General features: G+C 40.2%; 1 protein-coding gene across 5 annotated transcripts in view; it reads left to right on the plus strand.

Moving 5' to 3' along the window:
- VPS13B (vacuolar protein sorting 13 homolog B) overlaps positions 1-24,373 on the plus strand; it is a 437,572-nt gene extending 413,199 nt beyond the window's left edge. For all 5 annotated transcript variants that reach the window (XM_042036377.1, XM_042036379.1, XM_042036375.1 and 2 more), the window contains 7 exons: positions 218-1,032; positions 5,308-5,484; positions 6,457-6,627; positions 13,182-13,358; positions 15,824-15,926; positions 16,590-16,839; positions 22,385-24,373. In XM_042036377.1, coding sequence (XP_041892311.1) covers positions 218-1,032; positions 5,308-5,484; positions 6,457-6,627; positions 13,182-13,358; positions 15,824-15,926; positions 16,590-16,839; positions 22,385-22,630 — 1,939 coding nt within the window. In that variant the 3' untranslated portion in view covers positions 22,631-24,373. The remainder of the gene's footprint in view (positions 1-217; positions 1,033-5,307; positions 5,485-6,456; positions 6,628-13,181; positions 13,359-15,823; positions 15,927-16,589; positions 16,840-22,384) is intronic.
- The last annotated feature ends 1,490 nt before the right edge of the window (positions 24,374-25,863 follow it).

A 25,863-nucleotide genomic window follows, 5' to 3' on the forward strand; every position in this document is an offset into this window, starting at 1 on the left:
GTGTAGATGTATAGTGTCCCATTTCTTAGAAAACCTCCTGGGTGGTATCCACTGTGGTGATTCAGGTTACCAAATCCCAGTAACATTAGCAGGACTTGCACAATGAGTTTCCCGTGTGTTATAGAGAATGTCTCTCTTGATAGCTCTTTGAGCAAGCAAGATGCCAGGTGAACTCAAAAGACAAGAAGTAATAAAACTTACTTTCCCTCCTGTTTAGAAGTCAAGAGCTGACCCTGTCACTGAAAATGTTCATCAGTCAGTTAAGTCTTGCTGCATTTGATGATATTACAAACCACAAAGTGTCATCTGAACTCCTACGTCTCACAGCAGACAATGTTTTCCTCCACATGGCCCCAGCCACCAGCTCCCTGTCACAGGAGTTCCAGCAGGACTCTGTGGAAGGCCTCCCACAATTTCATAGTCTCCAAGTGTATTGTGAAGACTTGCAACTGGACAATCAGTTGTACAGCAAATCCAATTTCCATTTTGCAGTCCTGCTGTGCCAAGAAGAGAAAAATGAAACCGTGCAGTGGTCGAGAATGAACAATTTCATTGTTTGTAACAAAGATTTGGAAAGCTATAAGGAAAACTGCTTTATAAAACTCTGTATTGCTTTTTCCGAGGAAGAGAATTTCATGTTTCACATGAATGACCTCAGCTTTGAGCTCAAGCCAGCTAGGCTATATGTGGAAGACACCTTTGTTTACTACATTAAGACTTTGTTTGATACATATCTTCCAGAAAACAAAATTGCTTGTAAATCCACGAATGCTTCAGATACTACCCCAATAGTGCCTGAGCAAGTGAGAGAACATGCAAGAGCTTTAGTCAAGCCAGTGAAGCTAAGAAAATTAAAAATACAGCCTGTTAATCTCCTTGTCAGTATTCATGCTTCATTGAAACTGTATATAGCCTCAGATCACACCCCTCTCTCCTTCTCTGTGTTTGAGCGAGGACCCATCTTCACCACTGCCAGGCAACTTGTCCACGCCTTGGCCATGCATTACGCTGCTGGAGCACTTTTCAGAGCAGGTCAGTACTTTTCCTTAACACACGTTCTCATTGGGTACCAGGATTCTGGGAGTGTCACTCAAGGCGAGTAACCTGAATTTTTGTTTTCCTCAGAGACTGTTTGAGAACAATACTTTCAGACACCTTTCAGGTCCTGTCATACAACAGAAGGGAAATGAAATCACTGAGCAGACACCAGTGAAGATTTGCAACGTTGTGCTAAACATTAGCGAGCCACCTGAAGGCTTTAGCCACCCGTAACCCTGAACACAGCATAAAAATGTGTTCTAGCTGGCTTAGGTTTTGTCATTTGATATTGTAGCAGTAGTCAGAATCAACCCACACTCCTTACATAAACTCCCCAAAACAGTGTTTAATCAAATTATTCAGCATGTTGTTCTGTGTTCAGAAGTAAATTATAGACGTGAATGATGTTTTGTTGTTAAAAGTCCTTTTGGCTTCAGTTTTCTTCATACAGCCTTCAATCTAAACTGGCACACAGATGTTTGTTGTCCTTTGATCCAAGAACTATGAAGTTTGCTGTTAGTAAGTTTTTCCCATATGGGATCAATAGCAAGCAATTAGTCTTTTTATGTTATCAGGTACATTTTGTCTTCCTTAAATACTAATGTAGAAATAATGAAATCTGGTCTCTGATGTGTCTTGGTGCAGCACAGAATTTGTGCCTGAGACAGAAGGAAGCTCCTCTGTGATCACACACAAGTAACATATTCCACACTGGAACATGGGATTTATTTCCCTGCAATACTTATGGTCAGATTTTCTGAGATCCTAATGCTGCCATTTGGACTGGAAGCATAACTGCAACCTGACTTCTGTGCACACTTTCCAAAACTGTACACATATATTTTAGTTATTTATAGATGCTGACTTTGTCTTTCACTGTGTGCATACCTGACTCACACTGCTGATTGTGACAACAGTATACACAATTGTGCACCAGAACAGTGTACCAATTCATTATTTTCTTGCAGTATTGTGCTTCCAAAATTTGCAGGTTTTTCTTTTGGCTACTTGTTTGGATTTGTTTTGCAGTTAAATCTCATCGCACAGAAGGGCAGATCTAGATTCTTGGTAATTAAGAGTGAAACTGTAGCCAAATATGGTCCACGGTGTAAATGCTTCTCGCCCATGACTGGCTCTTTCCTTCTGTGCTACCCTTGCAGTGTGCAGCAGTGCAAAGGCCATCACTTGCTGTGGGATCAGTGATGTACCTGAAATCAAGCAGATTTAAGTATTAAGAAATGAGGTTTGCTTTGGTGGAACTTCTCTTCAGGAAAATACATATGCATATATACTTAACTCCCACTAAAAGCACTAAAACTAAAATGTATTGTTTGAAAGGTGTCACTGTGATTAAAATGGTGAATTGTACTGATTAATGTTTGCTTTAGCAAAGAAGATGGTTTATGTTGAGGACTTTGTGACACTTGTCAAAAAAGCTGTATCAACAAAGTAAAAAAAGAAGAAAAAAATCAAGCAAAAATTTTTATATGATCTGCAAACCCTGAGGTTTTTTTCTCACCATTAGCACAATCAGTCTCTTATGGAAGAGGACCTCGTGCTTCTGCATTTTAACTACATTAATCTGGAATATGGGTTGTTTGACCTCCTTCTGCTCACCACTGTCTCATGCATAAATCATTGTTAGCATCTGCAGAGACAGCATTCCCATACAGCTATACCTTATACTCAGGGATATACACTCTTTTGCCCTTAGTTGTGTGCAGGACCACTGCTGACCTGTGGAAGGGGGCAGGATTTGCCCCAAAACTTGCTGAAGGAGGTGCATCAGGCTGCCCCATGTATTGCAAGGGAGTGGTCAGAATCCATGAAAGCCATGAATGGGGTTGGAGAACTCTGTTCAAATATGCTGATTAGCACTGCTTATCTCAAATCAGCCAAACTTGCAATGGAAATCTCCCATTCTTTTCTAATTAAGTTGTCCTCTATATAAAAGTTAATAAAATTCTATTCAAAAATATCACTGGTACCAGATCTGACCCTATAGTTGCCTATAAAGAAAATTCAGTGGCTCTCTGCTAATACAGTCATTTATGTCGTGTCAGTGGATATAATTACTAAGCATAAGTGGGAAATGGTAACCTGACATGGTACTATATTTCTGCAAAGTAAAATGCCACACAGAGCTTGTGAATTGAGGGATTATTCCTGGTTCCTCATTCTCCTATTCCTGACTTACTCCCACATCTTCTTGCTTGGGTTGGGTGGTCCAAGCTGGCAGTGAGGAGCCATTGGGTTTGCTCTCAGCATTGGCCAAGGAGGGTCACCCATGCTGCAGGTTGCACGTTATTCCCATGCGCTCTCCAAGGGTGAGCACAATCCATCCAGAGCTTCCCAAACCTGACAGGTAGGGACAGATTACAACAAACCATCCCTGGCCTAGCGGAAAACCCATCAGCTTTGTGTTTAACTGTTTTCATTCCTGGATTTTATCTCTTTTGCATTCCTGAACATGCTGGCTGGCCCAGCAGGTGAGTGGAGTTGGAGTCCCCCATGTCCCAGCCTGGTGGTACCTGCTGGGGATGTTGCAGGGCACCAAGGCACTAAACTGCAGTGTCCTGTAGCCACTTTCCATCACACCACCATGTAGTACAAGGAATGTCAAGAATATTTGGGGAAAAAAAAGGCTCTAAGGAATTAATGCAATAATACTGATCAGAAAAATCAGAAAAAACATCTCTCCCATCTCCCAAAAACATCTCAACACCTCCCCACCCCTCCAGCTTTTCAGCACTTCACACAGTGGCAAAGATAATTTATTTAAAGTCCTACAGCGAGGGAATTGCAGGCCCAGCCTGGAGCTCTGGCTTCCTCTGGCCCCATCAGGAAAGGACTGGCAGGGGGTGCTCCTTTCCAGGACAGCAGGGCCACAGTGTGTGTTACTGCTCTGTTCATTGTGTTGCCAGTAGCACTTGGGTTTTGTTTTCCTAGTCCATCACACCCTCGCTCTTAGGTCCACTCTGGTTCCCGCTTTTTATATTACAAGTACTGGAGTTCTCAACCTGCCAGAACTGAAATGTGGGACAGATTGAACAAGAAAATAGATTTTCCAGGAGCTTAGAATGATAGTATGAGATTAATTCATTTCATATGAGTAACATTTTCTCTTCTGTTCAGTTTCATGATTCAGCCATCTACAGGAATGACTGGGAGGGGTTAGAAGAAAACAAGAAAAGCATCTGGATAGCAGGAGTTTTCAATGATGAGATGGGAATGAGGAGGGCAGAGCGCAGATCAAGGGCCCTCATGGGAGAGCAGGAGACCAGTCTGTCCATCCTTCAGTCTCCTGGCCCTGTCACACCTTGTGCCACTCTGACAGTGCCAGCTGAAATTCTTGGTACCAGGGCTCAAAGACCAAACAGTTCCTGTTTCACATTTATTGCCATTTCTGAATTGCTCTCTTTGGGCTGTCAAAAAAAGAGTTATGCAGCACTGTTTCCCTAATAAATCTGCTGCCTACCAGCCTGAGAAAGACAAGACCTGCAAATAGCTTTCCAGCAACAGATTGCTGCGTGCTCAGCCATCCAGCAAGCTGCTGGCAACCCTGCGTTTATATAGGAAACCAGATCTGCAGATACTTCTCCTGGGATATGCATAAGGAATACTCCCCTATGAGTAACCTAATCAGCATGTAGATGTCATTGCTGTTTACACAACTGTACTGAGCAGAAGACATTTGTCTGGCTTTCACTGCGCTCTGAAAGAAAATGATCAGCTTAGAAGGGTTGGGGTGGATTTAAAATAACTTCTTAAGCACTTGTCAAAAATCTGCATCCCTTTTCCTAACACTCCATCAAGCAATTGACCTGCACACTCCTGTAAAGCAGTACGTTGTATCAGTGTAAACTCCCTGTCACAATTCTATCACATAAGGATGTGAAATCACAACGCTACCTTACAGTGTCTAAAACCAACCCAACCATCAGAGCTTGCAGTCCCATTCCTCTGTAGCTGTGAGGCTCTCGCATCCGCCTCCCTCACACACTTTTAGCAGAAATACGGGAAGCTCCTGGAAGGAAGTAATTCTAAAGCTATTTGTGAGTTTGCCAAAAGGATTTCTTTGATTTACGAAGTATGAAAGATTGCCATTTCTGAATTCATAGTGGATGAGTTATTTCCTGTGTTTTGCTCAAAGGAAGATCATAATGCAATGAATTCTAGTGTGAAAAAGATAATTAAGGAATAACCTTTTCACAACTGCTGCTTCTGCAGTTTTTGCAGCTGTAACATGTGTCTTGTTTCTCCACACAGGCTGGGTTGTTGGATCGTTGGAAATTCTTGGAAGCCCAGCTAGTCTGGTGAGAAGCATAGGGAATGGCATAGCTGATTTCTTTAGGCTCCCCTATGAAGGGCTGACCAGAGGCCCAGGAGCATTTGTCAGTGGAGTTTCCAGAGGAACAACATCATTTGTAAAACACATTTCCAAAGGTAGAGCTTTCACTTTATTACTCCAACTACTGCTTTGTTGTCATGCATTGTTAAAGTTTTAAGCAATAAAGTCTGTCCATCCTTCAGTCTCCCGGCCCTGCCATATCTTGTGCTGCTCTGACAGTGCCAGTTGAAATCCTGGTACCAGGGCTCAAAGACCAAACAGTTCCTATTTAACTAAGCTAAGAGGGTAACAAGATCACATGTAATGTCTCATGTATTAAACAGATCACCACTTTACTGCAGTGCATGAGAATGTTTCAGAAACTTCAGAATTTTAAACCTCACAGTGGGAAATAGATATTCACTCAGCAAGTGTTTCATGTGATAACTGCAGAAGTATTAAAGGTGTTCTGCACTTCTGCAAGCCATCAGAAATTCTACACTCAGTCGCCTCATCATATTTATTATTTAAAGAAAAAAAGTAGATACAGTTGTCATAACTGCGGGAGTACGTGGATAGGATTTGACAGTGGGGCTGGCCTGCCATGGGAACAGGAGGAGCTTGTTCTTTGCAAAGCTGTACAAACAGTGCCATCGCGTGGCTCCAGCCGCCGTAGAGACACAGTGGCTGCCCCGGCGCTGGCTGCTGCTCCAAGCCTCTGCTCCAGCCTCCCGCAGGACACGGCCTCACGACTCCTTCTGTAAATATTTGTTTACCTTTCCATCACCCCCCTCTCCATTTAGATTAGCCTCACACAAGTCAGGGAACTGGAGAAAGATGTTCAGATGAGTTTCTGTTCCCACCGGCCAGGCAAACCTGGAGCAGGCTAATGTAAAAGGCGTGACGTGGACCGTAGCAGCAGCGTGGTGATGCTTAACAAATAGTAAAGCATGTTACACATGGGTGACTGTTCACTTGACTTGCTGTTCTGCTCATAAGCTCAGTGTTGCAGTGAGGCATACAATGTCTCTGTGGTTTAAATTAAAGCATTTTGATCCAGACCCAAATGTGTATCTCCATGCGTTTAGGTACACTGACATCAATTACCAATTTGGCAACAAGTCTTGCTCGGAATATGGATAGGCTGTCACTGGATGAGGAGCATTACAACAGACAAGAAGAATGGAGAAGGCAGCTTCCAGAGAGCCTGGGAGAAGGACTGAGACAGGGGCTCTCTCGTTTAGGCATTAGCCTTCTAGGTAATGTACTATTAAATATCAAGTTAAGTGATAATAACTGCTTCCTAATCTGCTCACTAGCCTTTTCTAACTGTGAGTTATAATTCAAAATTTGGGGGGGGGGGGGGTTGGTGTCTTCTTGTGAAAAAGCCTCACAGTATGTATATTAGATACTGTTTATCAAGATTTAGTGAGTTTTGTATATGATTTTTGCTGATAAAATAATTGCAGATATAGAATGAGTTTGCATTTTCTTTGTGAAATAATATTTTCGCTGGTACATGATGTAGATCTGAAGGGAAAAAAAGAATAATTCTGCATCGGGCAGCGTGACTTGTAACTAATTCAACAAGAAGACGTCATCATGCTGATGTTTACTTTCCAATGAATTATAGGAATGCCTTCTGAACTGCTTGTTTTTGCAGCACTGTAGATATCAGGGATTCTTGGGTTTGTTTGAAAACCACTTCAACTTAGTGCAGATGTTAAGTAAGCTTTGATGAGGAATTCTGCTTTTACAAAGAGACCCAGATCATCCTGATTCAGTGTAATTTTATTCATCAAGCAGCCAAGTGGTTTGGTTAGAAGTGAAGATTAGTCTATCCATTTCAAAATAGTACCTAAAAATTTGAAAACTAACCCACAGTGGAAAAAGTCTCTGTGAGAAGTTTTGCAGTAAGGGCTGGATTTTCTAGGTTACTTTGACTTGTCACACAGCAAAGGAATGCAGAACTGTATTGTTTGGCAGAGCTCCTCAGTATGTATTAAACAGTATGAATCTCTTAGAGATCAAAGTGACCAAAAGCAGTCCAGTGCAAAAGGTTAGAAGAGTTGAAGCTTGAAAGGATTTGTCCTGTTTCCTAATCTTCAGTAGTGTACACAACTCCTAAATTTGCAACCGCAACCCTGAAAGCCCCAAAGAGGAAGTGGTAAAAATGTTACAAGTTTGGGTTAAGTTGCTGGGAATTATTTTAAGCAATAACATTAGATGATGTGAAGCATTGTCATTTGATAATGCCTGTAAACCGGCAAGCGAGTGTCCTGGGAGAAATGTGCATAAAGGAGAAATTCCATATATTAGTAGCCACTGTCCCAATAGTAAGCTGTTACTGGTGTTGCAAATCAAAGGCAGTTTGGAGGAGGTTTTATTTTTCCCTCTTGTTTTATTGGGCTAAGGGCAGTCAGGTTGAGTTGCTGGATGAAAGATTATACTTTTAGAAGCACTGTCAGCCTGGAGTGTATGTGCTGGTGAAATGGTTTGGTGATCTTGGCTCAGTTATTAATAAAGCATCGAGGTAACATGGTGTCTGTATCCCCTTCACTGACACACTAGAGCCCTTCAGAGCTAAAAACATCAGCTGTACAGCCTGAAGTAAAGCGCAAAACTTTGTAGCTTTGGCTGTAACAAGGCAAAATTCCTGCTGTTCCAGAAAGCTGGGAACTCGTCACATACATGCACAAATACGCCATTCCTGCACTTCCCTGCGCACACGGATTCCGTGGTTCGCGGGAGTACACCCGAGCTAAAAGGAAAGCAAAAAAATAGAGCTAGAATTTCAGTGTCCCTGATTTCCTAAGAAATCAGACTTCATGTTAGAAACTTCGAGCTTCATATTAGCATTTAAACAGTGCTCCTCCACGAGCTAGGGTCTTGTTCTTACTCCCACTGTTATTATTTAGAGATTGCTCACTGCTAAATACCTCTTTTCTTAGCAGTGGAGGCAGTGAAGCACCCAGATAAATAGCTACAGTTACTGTATAGCTGGACATGACAAATATGGAACTCTCACTAAGGGAGAGATAAGAAATATTCCACTTACTTTGTATCAGTTTTTTATTTACAGCTGATTTTTAAAAAGCATGTTTCCTCTGTATAGGCAGCAGCATTCATATAAACTGTGTCAAGACCTAAATTATGAATAGACCTATGTTTCAGTTTTTACAAACATGTCAGAAAGGTGCTTCTGTCCTGACCATTTAGTTTAAAGAATATTGTGGCTTCCCCCAAAAAAACCAGTCGTAGTTGAAGGGACGGTATCACTGTGCTTTTTTTCACCAGCGTGTTCAGAATAAACATGAACATGCTTACTCTAAAAGCACTTCAGGTTCTTCATCCATAACGAAGCAAAGAGAAGCTGCAGTTATTTTCCCTCGCAAGGATAAAAAGTTTTCTGAGCACAGAAATGCAGAAAGCACAACTATTTGAAGCTGTAATTTATATTACTTTCTAATTGTAAAATTGGAAAAGTGTGCAGGAGATTTCTATGATAGTCACAGTACTCTCATGTTCATAGAAGCCATCTGACCCATGCAGGAAGCTAAGACAATTGCAAATGCAGATTTTGTGCCCAGGTGAAGTCATGTAAGAGCCCTCAGTTCACCAATACGTTGTGGTATCTACCCAGAAAGTAGAGTTGCCTTTCTGATTTTTCTGAAAATCTGGCTCACAGTGGCCCTGTTTCAGCAGAGCACTTAAGCATGTGCTTAAGAGCTTTGCTGAATCAGGGCCAAGATCATGTACTCTCATCTCCTCCTCAGTGCAAGTTGTTCCCTGTGGTACATTCTTAAGTGCTTTGTCCTGTCTCATTTTAAATGACTCAAGCAGTGTCAGGGTGTTGTTTGATTTGATTGTTATCTTTGGCCAGCTGTTGCCTTCTTTTCTAGTTTGGGGGAGATTTCTGGGTCATTTTAGTAACACTTGTGTGTGAAAAGAAGCAACAACTTATGATAGGTGTGTTTTTTTCTATGTTTAGACAAAAATGCAGTGGAATTGTTTGTAAAATATTTAGATGATTGACTCCCCACTGAGGAACTATCTTTTGCATTTTGCATGACAGGGTCAAAGTTAAAATAATAACTTATAAGCATGTAAAAGAGACTATTGAAACTATAGGCTGTGTTTTCAACCACTGGTCCTAGTAAAAAATATTATATTGAAGTGGCTGCCTTTAGGAAGTTGAGCATATCTGAATAACCAAAAAGCTGACAACTATTCAGAAAGCTATTATTTACAGTGGCAGAAGTGCTCAACATTTCAGTTACTCCTTCCTGCTTTTGGGGAAGTGGATTGAGTCATATTGACTGACAGTGTAACTGTCCTGGTAGAGAAGGCAAAGCCTGGGTTTCAGAAGCTCAGATTTTTGTTATTATGGGTGGTGGTGGCTGTTCTTGCTGTGAACTATCACTGAATCAGGGCCACTCTTTGTTTGCCTATCTACAAAACAAGATACCACAAGCCAGTGCTAATCCTGAAATTGTGTGCTATTGCACACACTAATTGTGCAAATACATTAATGCATGGCAACAGGTGCTCTTTTCTTTGAGCTGTATTTTTGTGATGTTTGCTGTGATGAGACTATGATTCAGCCATTTTTGGTGTGAAACACTTGTGGCAGTCCTGAAGGACAACAGAGAAAAGGAAGCAAAATGGCCTCAGCTTGGCCAGCTTCCAGTCTCATGGCAAAGCATGGCCAGTTTCTCTTAGTGGGGGATGTTTTCCAATTATGTCTTGCTCTGAAAGAGTTTGTCACAAGCAGTCTGAGCTTTGCCAAGGTCTGTAAGCTGTGCTGCATTCACCAAACTTTGTCAGTCTGCACACAAACCAGTTGCTGCCCATAATCAAATTCTTCTTGAAGTAATCCAGTGATATATTCTGAACTATCTGAATTTTGTAGCTATCAAAGTAACTTTTTTATTGTTACTGAGCAACATGTATTAACCAGAGTGCACCCCATCTGATGTTTAGCAGATGTTATGTTGTTGCTGGAACCTCTTTGGTCCAGTAATGGAAGAATATGTTTTTGTTTTGTCGCTTTGGTGTTTAATTTTATTGAGGTTTTCTTTATACGTGCATAATCTGTGTGTACATATGTGGACATGCATATAAAATCAAATGCCTAGGGTAAGGAAAAAAAAGAAAAATGGAGAATGTTTTCATTTAATAAAAAAATACTGGTCAAGGGACATTACAGGGAAAGGACAGGGACAGCAGTAGGACACCGTGTGAGAGTATGAGAATGAGAATGGGAAGGGAGGAACCACTACATGTGTTTCCATGCTCTGCTTTCCTGATACCCTACTGAAATCTGACAGGGAGAGACTTTTTGTGGTAAGTCCATCTCTCACGGTGCTCCTGCCAAGAACTATTAGAATGTAAGAAACCGTACAGGCACAGGGAAGATGTGCTTTGCACAGTTTCTGGTGTGAGGAGTGCCCTGAACCTCACGTGTGTGTCACCACTCTCTCACTGTTGCTGGGTTTTGAGGTTGCTCAGGCCTGTGTTTCTTTCCTTTGCCCACACATGATGCACACAGGAAAGGAGCTGCACAGATCTCGATTCCCCACGCAAGGGTGGTAGGACCAGCCACTCCTCAATGAAAGGAGTAAGGTTATAGTTTATTTTGTGATTTGTGGGCATGGCCACGGCACATAAATGAGTTACGGCAGTGAGTTGCAATTCAAGATAAGGAATTACTCAGGAAGAGATCATTGGTTGTATTTTTGCAGGTAGAACAACGAGACTTGCAAAAAGGATTTGAGGTTCAGAGCATGCATAAAATGCCAGAGTAACAGAAATTGTGGTATTACTAAAAACTGGCTAATTAAGCTATATATTATGGGGGGCACTGTATATATGATCTTATATAACACAGTCCCAGCAGTTTCCATTCCATTTCCTTGTCTTCTGAGCCTAATTCCAGCTGAGCAGTGCCTGGAGCATGCCACAGGTCCTTTGGAGTAGGCTCTTATTTATTATTACCTTATAACTTTGCTCAAGTGTATTGCAGTAAATAATTTACTAGTGCTAGGACTTAGGTGGATTACGTTTTATAAGGCAATAACTTCTGTTCTGAAAGTGCAGTTGTTGTGGATGACCTCAACAGATAGGGTGAAGGAGGTCACAGGGTAGTATAATATTGTAAGTTAGCAGAACACCAAGTATTGTTTTATGCCTTCAAATGCATCACAATTTCACTAAAGACTGGACAAACAATCCCAATTGTGTCATGTGGTGTTGGGATATTATTTTAGTCAAGCAGCAGGAACAGCTGGTAAGTACTAATGAATTGAAAATTGTATCATTTCAATGGCATGGCATTAAGGAAAAACCTTCATGGCCTTTATGGTACAAAAGGTGTATGTTCAGCTGCACTCAGCTTCAGTGAGTGACCTCAATTAAAACCAGGCATCACTTTAAAGATAGACCAGCATTTTCTGTGGAAATACTATGCATTTATCAAACAGCTAGTCATACAGAAGTTGGAAGAAGTCTCTCTAAGAGGAGAGGAAGGCATTTATGGGGGATGCAAGTTTCTTGAATTGCTGATAGATAGTATCCCCGGGACAGGGATCTGGGGAAATGTGTGCTGCTTCTCATCCTAGTCTTTTCTTTGGACAGAAAACTGCACAAGTACAGTATTAGTTCTTGTTCAAAGTCAGCAATTTTTTCATTTATCCAATGACAGTAACTAAAAACATCTGAAAACCAGTTAGCAGCTCACTGCCTAGTGCATGTCACGCTGGTAAACACAAGGGGCCAAATACCTCGGTTGTGATTGTCCAGCTCTGTGGAATTATGCCTGGATTCCCTTCCACACACAAAGCAGAACCTTCAAAGATGTGTAGGTTGCAGTGAAAATGCCTGGTAACCAGGATGACACTCAGTTCTACTCCTTAAATAATTGTTTAATCTTGATATTTGCAGCTGCAGGTGCAAACTGAGAGCTGGCAAAGGAGACTGCAAACTTGCTTTTTACTGAGCAAAGCACCTCGGATCGAGCAGACCGGTGTCGCTTTGTCCAATCCTCGTACTCTTAGTGATTTCCAAATAGCTTATCTATCAAAATTACAACAACTAGAGACATGTCTGTGGTTAAGTGGCTAGTGTAAACTCAAGATCAAAGAAATGTCCCACCTCACATACCTGTTTACTTTAGGAAGATTTAAGTTGAAGTTCTCTGTTGATACTAAAAGCTGGGAAGGTCACTATGTCACTTGTAAAAGTTTGACCCATGCACATTAAAGTAAAATATGATGGTTTTCACAAAAAAAGTAACAAAATGTCTCAAAGTCTAATTCTGGTAATCTTAGTAATATATCAAAAGTTGCATTAGCTTATGAACATTTCTGGCAGTGGAAGAGGATATAAAAATGATCTATTGAATACAAGCAGTTTTTATTCTCATGAAGTCAATCTCACACTTATGTGAAAATCTCATTTCCACAGCAGCTCAAGTCATCTAAAACTGGAGGATTTTATTCCTAGACCAGCATTCTCAGAATTGTGACACAGAATGAGCCAAATTAAATTAACTCAGCAAAAGCATTTAGCATAAGTAGTTGAAAGAGGGAAACATACTGTAAGGTTAGGTGATCTAAATGTTTAGAAAAAAAAAGGTTAAGATCTAACTAAACTGAAGCTAAGGCAGTGTTTAGCTAATTGGTCACATGCTAAATAGCTGTATAAGAATGGGGTACGGTCTCTAATCCAAGCAATATTCAGGTCCAGTAGTAAGATTTCGTCTTATTCTGGAATATTAATCTTTGCTACTTACTGGAGACTCTTGTTTTTTCAGGTGCAATTGCTGGGATTGTGGATCAGCCAATGCAGAATTTTCAGCGAGTATCTGAGGCCCAAGCTTCAGCTGGGCATAAAGCCAGAGGGGTCATCTCGGGTGTGGGGAAGGGGATCATGGGCGTCTTCACAAAGCCCATTGGAGGGGCAGCTGAGCTCGTCTCCCAGACAGGTTATGGTGAGTTTTGTATATCCAACATCTCCATTTCAATTTTAAAATGCACTTCATTTACAACCTGCTGTGTTCTTACTTATCCAGCTCAGTATTGTGTGACTTAGAGAAAGGTTCAGAAATGCCACCACTAAATACTTACAAATGCTGTGCTGCTTTTCTGAAACGCCATCGTGTTGTGCTTCTCGCTTGTGTTACTGATCAGCGATGTACAGCCACAGAAACACAGAATGCAGAAAGCATGAAGTAATTCTTGGAATACAGTAGAATTAGTTACAGAAACATATGTGCTTGCAAAATAGTTTTTGACATAAAAGGATTAGAGCAACACTATGTCCAATTAGAGTGTTATTTTGAGATTGCTTTGTTATGGCAGGGAAAGAGCTGTGCTATCTCTACGCAAAGAGTGAGTTGCATTGCTGGGAGAAAGAAGTGAGTCATGTAGTAAGAGCATCCCCTTTAAACTGGAGCTTCATGAGAAGACAGCCCTGTGTTCAGATACAAGGGTAACCTTTTAGCAACCAGAGGTGGGGTTTCCAACTAGACTTGGCACTTAATGGCAGTGGTGCTAAATCCTTTCAAATTGATGGGAATAATTCTGGACGAACAAAAAGTGTAAAAGATAAAAATAAAATACCAAAATACACTAATTTCTTTGCTTCCAGTATCAATTAATCAAAGCTTCCAGTTTGAATATTTAAGAAGAAATGCTGGCTGGAGGGAGTCAGGGAAGAGAAGCTGGAAGATCTATTGATAGAAGGACAATGTGTCAATAATTTCACCTCACTAATTATACCAGACAAACCTTGAATATTTAAGACTTTAATCGCTAGTAATATTTATGCTTGTGATGTGTTGATTAGAATATGAGTAGTTCTCATAGGGCTTAAGTTTAGGATGCTGCCCACAAGTTTCGCAGCTCATTCCGTCTAGTTAGAGAATAATGAAACAATTATTAGAATTCTTTCAAATTAACTTTATCTTGTTTGTATGAGCATAAATAGTAACTGTTGTCCTGAGTTATACATCCCATAGCTGTAAAACCTCTATCAGCAAAATTAGAAGGCTTTTTCCGTTGTTGGCTGTCTCCGCGTTGGCTTTGCTGCCCATTTGGGCATTATTTTTTCTAGATTTAATTTTGCTGCCATCTTTATTAAGAAACTCATTGTAGTAGAGGGACACTTTTCATTGCAGATATGGTATATAAGACAGCATGTTTTCCACGACCATGTGACAAAAAGAGTTAGCCAGGAAAAAACATAAAAACAGTATCAATAATAGCTGGCAGTGCGTGAGAGGAAAATACACAAGAGTTCAAGTAACTCTTACCCACAACTGAATTGGAAGTGGTACTGTGCCTCTTGGGGGGGACCAAGGGGTGGGGGACCACACAGAAATAAACACATGTTCTCTCTGTCTCCATCTGTAAATAACATTTTCACTCACATAATGCTGAGAACCTCGGTAAGCCAACTGTTACAACTGGGATGATGCTTTTAAGTATTACCATCAACATGTGTGCTAAAAATTAAAGGGTTTGTTTTCATTGCTGATGTTTCATTTAAATTATTATCCATTGTGTAAGAGGGAATCTAAGTTATTGACACCCTTATGCAAAAATGCCTTTGGAATGCTTAGACAAAAGAAAGTCTCTTCGTTTATTTGTAAAGAAGTATATTTGTTAAAGAGTAACTTTGCACCAAACTATATAACACTAGTGCTTGCTGCACAACCTACTTTGTGTCTGTCATGTAAAAATTTTTAAAACTACTTAATTTGTGAATTTTTTTGCAACCCACTCATTCTTTCTGGTGACCATACCTCATCATTGAAAGTTTACAGGCCATCTGAAATCATACATACTGTATCATCTTCAGCTTTGGAGAGTCTCTTTAGAAACCTGCTTGACTGCTGCTTGTAGTCTCCATTCTGTGCTGGCACTAAGAAGAGTTCACAATAAACCATATGCCCCAGGAGATCTCATAAATGTATATGGATCTGTGTTTAACAGCTGGATTAAGTAACTGAATATTTAAATACAGTATGTAGGCAAACTTGCCTTCTAATTTGTACCAATCATGACACGTATATGAAAGTATTTTAATATTAAGCAAGAAAGTTAACAATGATCTTGATTTTTTCTACATAAATCCTAAGTGATGTGTCCAATCCTGCTCTGAAGTGATGGCTCTCAGGAGTGTTATGTTTCTCTTGATTGCAAGAGTGTAGCTGATTCATAGAACACGCAGTGGGGGTTTTTTTGTTTCTTGCTAACTCAAGATCACAGGGGTTAAGTGCACAACTCTTGCATTGTAATATTTAATGAATTATCTTGACTACAGCTTCCAGAGACGTGACATCATTTTGGATCTGCACTATTTTATGAACTGCTTTAAACAGATGACATCACTGCAACACGTAACTGCTTTGTAGACAACAACTACTAAAAAACCTGAATTCTCTTACCACAGGTATTTTGCATGGAGCTGGACTTTCTCAGCTTCCCAAGCAGCGCTCTCATCCAAATGATCAACATGTTGAGCAGGCTCCAAACAGCCACGTCAAATACGTCTGGTAACATTATTTAGACAATTGCTCATTTTTACATCCACATTGTTTATTAATAGGTTCTGGCCTCTGGTCAAGTTAACAGGCTGCTTCCCTAGGAAAGGCTGAGTTATGGCAGTTTGTTTAGGAACATTAAACACAAAGGTAGTGCATAGAAACCCAATCTGCAAATGATGGGCTGCTGATCTGCATCCAGCTTTGAAACTACAGAGCTGATCTTTATTTAATGGTATTCAGTGAGTTCTTACTTATTTATCATTGCACTGAGCCCAAGAAAAATACTGCACATCTCCAGAAACAGCTGTTAGTGAAGATAGCTTTATTTTCTGCACTGTATTTCTAAGCCACTTCTCAGGGTAAGTTTTCTATTATCAAGGAAATAGGATGGGAAATAGGCTAACCTAGCACAGATATTAGGCCACTTTTGCAGTGAGTTATTAAGGGGTTTTGATAAGTAGTAATTTCACATTCATTCTTTAAATCTGAAGTCCTACATCTTTCAGTAATGGAGTTTTGAAGTTCAGTCCCTGGCTTATTCTACATCTGTAGGTGATAGCTACACGCTTAAGTAAAAACATAGTGATCAAAATAAGCCCTGGAGGATCCAATGCACTACACTGACTAGTTCTTTTTTGTCTTTTTTTTTCTTTTTTTAACCTGGTGATGCAGGAAAATGCTGCAATCTCTGGGAAGGCCAGAGGTTCATATGGCCTTAGATGTCATGATTGTGAGTGGATCAGGCCAGCAGCATGAAGGATGCTTGCTGCTCACCTCAGAGGTGCTCTTTGTCGTGAGCATCAGTGAAGACACGCAGCAGCAGGCATTCCCCGTGACTGAAATCGATTGTCTGGAAGATGATCAGCAAAAAGATCTGCTGAAGGTTCAGCTAAAACAACAGAGAGTGCCTTCTGACTTGGAGGTAAAGACCTGAGTATGTTTTTCATTCAAAGAAGATACACTAAGGCTGGTGCTTTTGGCAGTGGGGATACTCCCCTTTGGGATGGGAGGTCAGAGGTCAAAGTGCCAAACCAGGAGACCTGCACCTCATAGTTGGCTGTGTTGCCCCTTGGATGAAAGGAATGTGTCTCATCCCTTCTATCCTCTTATCGATTGTGATACACCATATCTATGACAGGAATTTTCTGAGGGAAAAAGTAGAGGAAGTCTGGTTTCTTGGTGCTTACCTCTTTTCTGAAAAGGTTCTCATGGCTACATATGCACAAGGTGTTTATTTTTTGGCAAGTCAGCATTGTGCCCTGTGCCTACAAAGTCCCAGCAAAAGCAGTTCCTTTTATTCTTCTGGGAATTTCCTTAACAGTTCAGTGGTGCTGATGCTCCTTTCAGCATGTTTTTAGCTTGTCTCTTCTAGAATAGTGGTCTTGCTTGGCTGTATTTACTTCCTTAGATCTTCCTTCTTCTTCAAATGCTAGCTTTAAATTAGATTAGTTCATCTCTGAGATTGCATGCACCAAGTGTTTGCCAGTAAGAGCATAAACCCTTCATCTTCGTGTTGAAGGATGTCTAAGCCATTTGAATGCTGAGGTTTTTGGGTTAATTACCTTCTTTTAATGGCAGAAGAATGTTATATGTTTACACCTTAGGGAAACAATGTTTATTGCATTAAATTCTCAAGTAGAATCATATGAGACAGCATTTCAAAAATGAACATGCATGTCCCAGTTTTTATAAAAGTGTGACAGGTAGTTTATAGACTGCTATACCAGAAATTTCTCCTTCAAATAAAAGAAAAGAACATGTAAAAAGCCCATGAAGTATGAGGTGTGACAAAAAGTAGGAGCACCTTCAGTCAAATCCTTTTGAATTTTGACTTTGCTGAAGTCACTGAAGAGTTTTGCCATTGATTTCAGCAAGGACTTCATCTGTGTTGCAACAGCACTTGAATATTTTTATGAAAGCTTTCTTTAGTGCTGAATTCTCTTATTTATATTTATAGTCTTTCCACTAACCTCAGTCTCACAGAGAACTGTTGACTGAAGTTGCCTTCTCTCACCACAAAGCTACATGAGGAGTTACTTAAATTGGGAAGCAAGTGGGCAAAGCTCAGCTTTTTTTGTCCCTGAGTGCTGAGTGGTTGGTGGAGGCACACATCAGACTATCAGAGTCCAGACTGTCCTGCTCAGTCCAGAGCTACTGTCCTGGAGAGAAGAAGATGAAAAGTTGTTCTCACTAAGGCACTGGATGCACTCAACCTATCCTAATCCTAACTTTAGCACCAGTCCAGATCTTTTTCTTATTGGATTGGAGTGTGATGGCTTTTGTCTTTGCATCTGGTTATCCAAGGGGCAAGGAGTAGGCTGCTGCTGTGGGGGAAGAGCAGCTTGCCCAAAGGTTGCTGCAAGTGGGTGATGGAGGTTGCAGAGGGTCTGCCTGTTAGGAGAAGGGAAGGCGAGGGACAGGGGGCCTAATTCCAGTTCCCACAGCTGCTACAGCTAGGAATGTGTAGGATTTATGGCAGGTGGGTCCCCTGAATGCACAGAGCAACCCTGCATGGCATGTGCAGAGTCCAATGTTCCCACACAAATGCGCTCATAACACCCTCCTTTGGAGGTACTGCACCAAATACATCTTTTTTTACTGAAGTTCTGGATGGAAATATGGGAGTCCTACTCAAGTGGTGCAGCAATGCAACTCTAGGATTGAGCCCCCCAGCCTAAATACAGCATCTCTTTTGCTGACACAGGCTCTTGAGAATGCAGTGAAAACATATGGCATGGGAAAAGTGCATGTGTCCCAGGTGGAGCCAAGTCAGTGATGGCAAGACAGCAAATGTTGAGTGATGCTGTACAAAACAGACCTGGGCAAAATATTCCTTCAGAATGCAGACACTGATACTGAAATTCTTGTAAAAAATTAATGTGCTGTAAGGACTAGCAGTTGAAAGAAAAAGAGAATAAAGTTTGAATTTTTTTATGTTAAGGCAGCTAAGGCAGCTACACAATAAAAGATTCCAAAAAGCTTCATATACAGTTTTAGTAATTACTTAGACTCTTTTTAAAATAATATTTACTATGGTTTTTTAGTGGATTGGGAAATCTCATGCTTGGTGATTCTGCAGCTGAATCTGTGGTCCTTGAGGTGTCATGTGCAGCACTGGTGCTGATGGGAGCCAGAGCTTCCCTTCGGCTCCCTGACAAGAGCTTCTACAAACTCTTCAGACTAGGAAAAGAAACCTTAAGAACAAGTTGTGACTTGCAGATGAGCAGCCTCTGAGCTGCAGAGTGATGCCTAAATAGGCACAACTCCTCAGTACTAATAGTAGGCCATTGTGTTGCACTGAAGGTGTCCTCAGCTGAAGTGCAGACATGTCTGTGCATGATCACATTTGCAAAGATGGCCTCAATTTTTAGCTGGAAAATGCCCAGTCAGGTCAACCAAAATGTTAGGAGTTTAGGAAAGTAGAGCTAATGTTACCAAATGTAAGTTATCTCTATTTTTCTGATTAATTTAGTCAGAGATGCTAGAAATAATACAAAAAATTGAAACATTTCATTTCAAGGCTATAAAAATCCACTTTTTTGGATTACTGCTCACAAAAACAATTGCCAAAAGTTTTGTTTCAGCTCTGCCCAAAACAGTTTCTCCCATTCCCTCTCCTCAGCTTCTTGGAACAGTTAAGAAACAAAACATGAGTTATTCTACAGCTGTAATCACCAGAGATGTTATAGAGCATATTTTGACTCCTTCAGCAATAGGTTTGCCTGATGCCTTGTTCGCCTCCACAATATATAACTCAATCCATCTGGATAGGAATAGCCTGGATGGATTCTTAAAAACTCTGGCACTGACAAGTTTGTTATTGAAAGGGAAGCATTAATTGTATTTGGATTATCTTCCAAAGTAATTGAGACACTGCTTGTTTCCAGACAGATGTCAAACTCAAAAGGCCTGCTCTTCCAGCTGCACTTGGTATAGCTCATAACATCAAGAAGACAACAAAAAATTAAAGGGCCCTGGAATTTCACATATTCCAGATTTTTTTTTGTGACGATCTGCAACAGGGTGTTCATAACAGTCCTACGTGTTACTGTCTTTGGAGCTGAAAACCAATCTTCGGACTTACCAAAGCAATGGAAAAAAAATCCTGAAGAGCTGGATCTCCTTAGTCAGTGTGCACAGAGGAGCCCATCAGTGGACTGCACAGCACAGGTGTAATAGCTGCTGTGGAATTGCTGAAGGCTTATTCTTTATAAACCATAATGGGAGGAATTTTAGAAAAATACTGGAGTTCTTAACCCAGAAGTATGGCCTTGTATTATGAAGGGACATGATATCTGTAATACTCCTCTAGGAGGTGCATTAAGCAAGCCTTGATCAAGTTTTGAGTTCTTGAATGATCTGGATATTGACACAGTAATTGGTCAAAGCAGTGGACACTTAGTGACAATCTTAGGTCCCATTTAGGAAAAAATGTAGAATGGCATCAGTTCTAATATTTCATCTTGACAATATAAGCCAAACTGAAACTGGCTGTTGAAGCAGACAGTTACAGATGAAGTCATCTAGAAGCAAGCAGGGTCCCAGTTACTTTGGAAGACCATCCAACAATAGTTAATATTTCTTCCTGAATAATTACACTTTATCTGTGGAAAATAGCCTGGGGCTGAATGAAGAATGGGTTCACAAGAGTAGGTGAGTGGGATGCCAGCACCATTTCCATCTCCTTTGGTAAGCAGGATCTTCTGGTCAATGTGGAGGCAGAACCCAGCTGCCCCTGGGCTTACCTCCCTTGGAGAAATCAGGAAAAAGTGTGAAGCCACCTACATGCAATATTTACCCTGTAACTTAAAATCCAGTTTACATAGGTGGTACTTCAGCATATTTCTCTCCTTTCACCTGCTGAAACAGACTGACTGCTGAGATACTTTCTCTGAGCCACCAGACCGAAGACGTGGTTCAGACACCGTTGCCACTGTTAGCTGTGAGTCTGCTGCAGCAGTCTGCCTTCTGATTTTTCCGTCCCTTAAGGTCGTTCATGGAAACAACTCTTTCCTCTGCCCATTTCATCATTTCCGCTGTTTCTAGGCAACCTTGAACTTCTGAGCTTGTTCATGAGCCTGCTTCCTTTAGCAATTTTGTGATGATGATTGAAAACAGTAGTGTTTCTACTCGCTGAGCAGCAAATCCATCTCCAAAGACATAGTAAGAAAACCAGAGGGGACTGTTTTCATGTGCATGTGATACCTGTCACTATCTATCATATTAATTATTTCTTCAAATAAGCAACAGAGTATTTAAATGAGTCTTGCAGTCCAAAGACATGACAAGATATTGATTGTGGATGTTAAATTTAATCTAATGGCACTGTTTGAAAATATCATCCTATCTAGCAAGACCTGTAAAACTCACTGAAAGACAGGCAGAAGACAGGCTTTAAATCCTTTGCATGATGTACAACAAGGAAATCTTAAACCCTACAAAAATGAAACTGGTCAGCGATTCTCCAAGTGTAAAATAAAGAAGCATCAAAGCCTAGCCCTATGATAGTTGCTGCCTTTTTTTTCATTGTCATATTTTGGAAATAACTTCTATTCTGAATGACTTAGCTTGTCATACTACTGTAGCATCCATGGTGGTATTTCTGCAATATAGTTTTTTTGAAACCAAGCAACCAGCTTGATGCCTGCTTGCTTGCCTTCCCTTCTCAAGCTAGTCATAGTCATCTTCAACTTCTTCAAAAATAAGGACATAACAGATTGATCTTCCAAAGCCAGGTTTGCCCATAGCTTTTCTGGGTAATACTTTATGTGGTTGGAACCATATGATAGATTACAGTATTTGATCCACTGTACTTTTTTTCGTCTAGGGTAGGTCGCTTGAATCCCTCTTGCTAGGACCTTAAACCTCTACCTATTTCAGCCTGCAAAACACAGATCCCTTAATGTCTTCTCCAGAAACAAAATGCCCAAATCATCTTTAGTAAAACCCTTTTGTTTAGAAAAATGTCTTTGTGTGAATGACGGTTTTGTTACCAGAAGCAGATGGATATATCCTGCCATAGAACATTCACCTGGAAGGTAGCTTCTAGTCTTCATTTTGAATCAAGTAAGTTAAAGGCCTAAAATATTTTAGCTAAATAGAATTTCTGTATGATAAGCCTTGCCAAGAGCTACTGACATTTTTCTAAAAGAGGTTTCAATGCCTTTGCTGTATACAAGGAGTTGATCTGTTGTTAAGTTCTACTCTTGACCAATTCTCAAAAGATACTGCTTAAATTTTCTATGGCAGAGTTAGAGCTTCTCAGAAGTCCAAAACAGCAGAGGAGAGAACTAATTCACCAAGGACTCAACTACAGGAGGATATTCATATTTTAAAAAATCCTTTAAAGTATTGTAGTATTTCAAGCAGGAAGATTTTTATCAGAGTAATGTGGAAGTTATTGTCTGTACTACACAGTTCAGTTACTGTCAAATACTCAGTAACTATTTTATCTTATCTGATTTCAGGCCGAGGGAGCCAGAGAGAGGCTGTCAGAACAGCAGTACAACCGCCTCATGGAGTACATCACAAAGACATCTTATCACCTCACTCCCAGCACCACCACAGTGCCAGCTCTGCAAACTGTGGCTGCTGAACAGCCCCCAACTATAACAAAAACCTATCAGTATATAGTTGATCCAAATTTTGCCCAAGTATTCATTAGCAAATTCACCATGGTGAAAAATAAAGCCTTGAGGAAAGGATTTAATTAATAGTTATTTCGGGTGCGTGTAGTAATACCATACCAGTTTGAAAGCAGTGCTTTCTCTGCAGTAACCTACATCAAGTAGAGATGCTTATAATTTTTGAGGAGGTAGAAATTGATAACAAAGCCCAATAGCTTTTCTAATCTTGACAACATTCCTGCTCCCTAGCCAAAATACTACTGCTGGAAGGAAAGTGTTCTGGCAAACGAATAAAGTGAGAAAGAACAGCCTTGGACTACATCTCAATCAAAATCCTTTTTCTTTTTGATACCCAAAAATTAGAGAATAGGGAAAAATTGCGTGCATACAGATGTTGTTACCACACACAGAAATGTGTATCAATACCTCTATATCATATTTTAGGGTCTGCCAGTTTCTGTTATAAACCAGGTTTATAACTCAGCTGTAAAAACTTGCTCAAGGCTGAGCCTTTCCCCCCCACACCCACACCCGCCCAACATGTGCGTCCTGAGGCAAAACATTTTCCCCCACTAAATCTGAAAAACCCAGTGTGGCTGTTTTAAGTTACTAGTGACAGCTGGGTTTTAGCACCACTTTAACCTTAAAATAGCTTCCTTTATTTGACTGAAGTTTTGCAGGACATTAGTCCATAATGTAAACTAGTGCCTTTGTGTGGTTTGGAGAACAAAACATGAACTAGAACATGACTTTATTTTTAAAACTGTCTGTATACAGAAACTTTATTTTATCCACCATCAAATTTTCAGAAGTACTTTCAATGTATGTATGACTGTGCATTGTCTGTTCATTAGCTGGAAGCCAGTAACACGCAGTTCAAAAATTTAAGAAATAGAGCTGTCTCCTTAAAATCTCTAAGCTCAATGTAACCCAGATGTGCAGGTGCTAAGTACAGCCTTGTGGGGTCTTGCTTATTTCTGATCTGCCACCACTACATTGTATGTGCTCCCTGCAGCCCTAATTCATTTTATGCTTATCATCTTCAAACTGATAAAAACAGGAATATTTAGAAACGTGACCTTTCAAATATGTACTAAGCAAAGTGAGATTTTTTTTTTAAAGATTGAAAACTGTGGACCCACAGGCACCAATTACATTAATGATGCCATCACAATACACTTACGAATATATGTTAAACACCTGTATTTCTTGTTGTAGAATCAGTCTCTGGGCACAGTTAGATGACTTTACAAACCAAATCTGGCCATGGCAGTTTTATTTTAAAACCGAAAGCTTACTTGGTTTCCAACTATGCATGTTAACTTTTCTCCCCTTTTCTATATGCTTACCAAAATGAATTTTGTCTGGAGATTCCTGAACATGGCTGGAATTGGAGTCAAAAACTGGAATAAAATCTGATCACCATTTGGAGCATATGCTTTATAGTTAATAAATTCTATGCATACTTGATATGACCAAATGCACAGTAAATAAGAATGTGGTAACTGATACGTTTTTCTCTTGAGTTCTGTTTTGTTAAAAGATATTTCTAAAAGCTGTGTCTCTCATCTGCTGAGAATAAAGGAGGCTGGGGTCTGCATTGTCCTTTTCTGACTGTGAAATAAGCCCATCCATTATCAACATTTCATACAATGATTTTAAAACTTAGTCATTGTTTAAGTAACACTGTTTAAAAAATGTATGTGTATATACACACATGTGCTTCATTCATGAATATTTTATGGAAGTTGTTTAATACTTCTAATTTTGCATATTGATGGATAAATTGTAATATAATTGTTTAAAGATAATAAAGCTATTCCTGTAATACTTGGGGGTTTTTTGAGCTGTTTATTCATTCAGTTATGAGGTGTAGAACAATGACAAGACTGATGTACAAGCTTCATGAGGGCCCCATTAGATCCCAGTTGGTCACTGGACTTTGTAGTGTACCAGAAAATGCAATAGATCATGACAATACTTTGGAAGTAAAAACTGGTGACTAGCTTGCCAAAAATGTGTGCTGAAAAGTTTTATGCTTTTGTGACTAACTGAATCAAAACAGCACTGTAGTCACCGTTTCAGTTAGACTAATCTGTTCCTTATTTATGGAGTACACAGACAAGCCAAGGGGATGCAAACACACCTGTAAAAAATGAGGAACAGCAGTTTAATTTCTAAAAGTTTGTAGATTTCAGCCATTGTTTAAGATACATTTGTGTTTTTCCTGAATTACATTCTCCTGGAATAAACACTTGCTTAAATTACACTTTTCTTCAGTGAATTGAGCTGCATCTTTACTGCATTAGGCAGGTTCTTTCTCCCCCTTCTGACCACATGTATGGAAACGAGTGGAGACTGCACATAAATCAACCTCTCCTACATATGAGCTGTGTGAACTGTGAAAACAAAGTTGTCCGAAGAGCAGCTGCCTGTACTTAGCTGCTACAGCAGTGCAATGTGTACTCTTAAAACATGCCTACTCTCATAACGCTCTTTAGACCTGGAGAGCTCACAACTTCAAATCTATCTTTTTAGTTTGCTTCCAGAACAATCAATCACTCCTCAAACACTTGAGAATAAAGTAAGCTAGCCAAAAAATTTGAAGGCATAGTCAGGCAAGACCTTTCCCAAAGTAGTTCAGGTCAAATAATTCTTTTTTATATATCATTTCATACATAAATATAGCAAAAACCTTCCGACAGTTGGGATAGTCTCAGAGAGCAGCCAAGTGTGTTTTTCAGCTCTGCATCTCCTAGAAACAGCATGCCAGACCCTGTAACAAGCAACTGATTAGGGCTAACTCACAGGTCTTGTACTATGCTATGTACCACTCCAATTCTTTGTATGATAGAATTAGCTGAACTCTTGCTGGTAAAGGGAAAACAACCAACCAAACCAAACAAAAAAACCTGGTGGGTTGGTGCTGATTTCAGAAAAGCAGGTTGGTTAGGTACCCAGCTTTGCACTCCCTTCCTACTCCAGAGGAAAGCAAGCTGTGGTTTGGTTGGCATTGCCTCTTGAGGGAAGTACTTGCCTTGCATCCTGTGTGAAATCAGAATGCATCCAGAAAGCAATTGCAGCCTGCAGACTCAAAGCACAGCCACAGAAGTTAGAACTCACCTTTCTTTGTTAAATACATTTAGCCAGAGACATCTCTGAGCTCTGCTATATCTGTGGAAAACTGCCTTCCCCCACAAAACTCTCATTTCTTTAAATCACATGTGCTGGTAGCTGAAGGAACACAGACTACAATAACTGCTGCTGGCTACAACAGTTTAGAAGAAACTTTAAGAATTTAACAGTAAATTAATTCATGG

This window comes from Corvus kubaryi, unplaced genomic scaffold (assembly GCF_017639235.1).
Source record: "Corvus kubaryi isolate FWS band 111438036 unplaced genomic scaffold, C.kubaryi_AGA036_p1.0 37385, whole genome shotgun sequence".
In the NCBI taxonomy this organism is placed as follows: domain Eukaryota; kingdom Metazoa; phylum Chordata; class Aves; order Passeriformes; family Corvidae; genus Corvus; species Corvus kubaryi.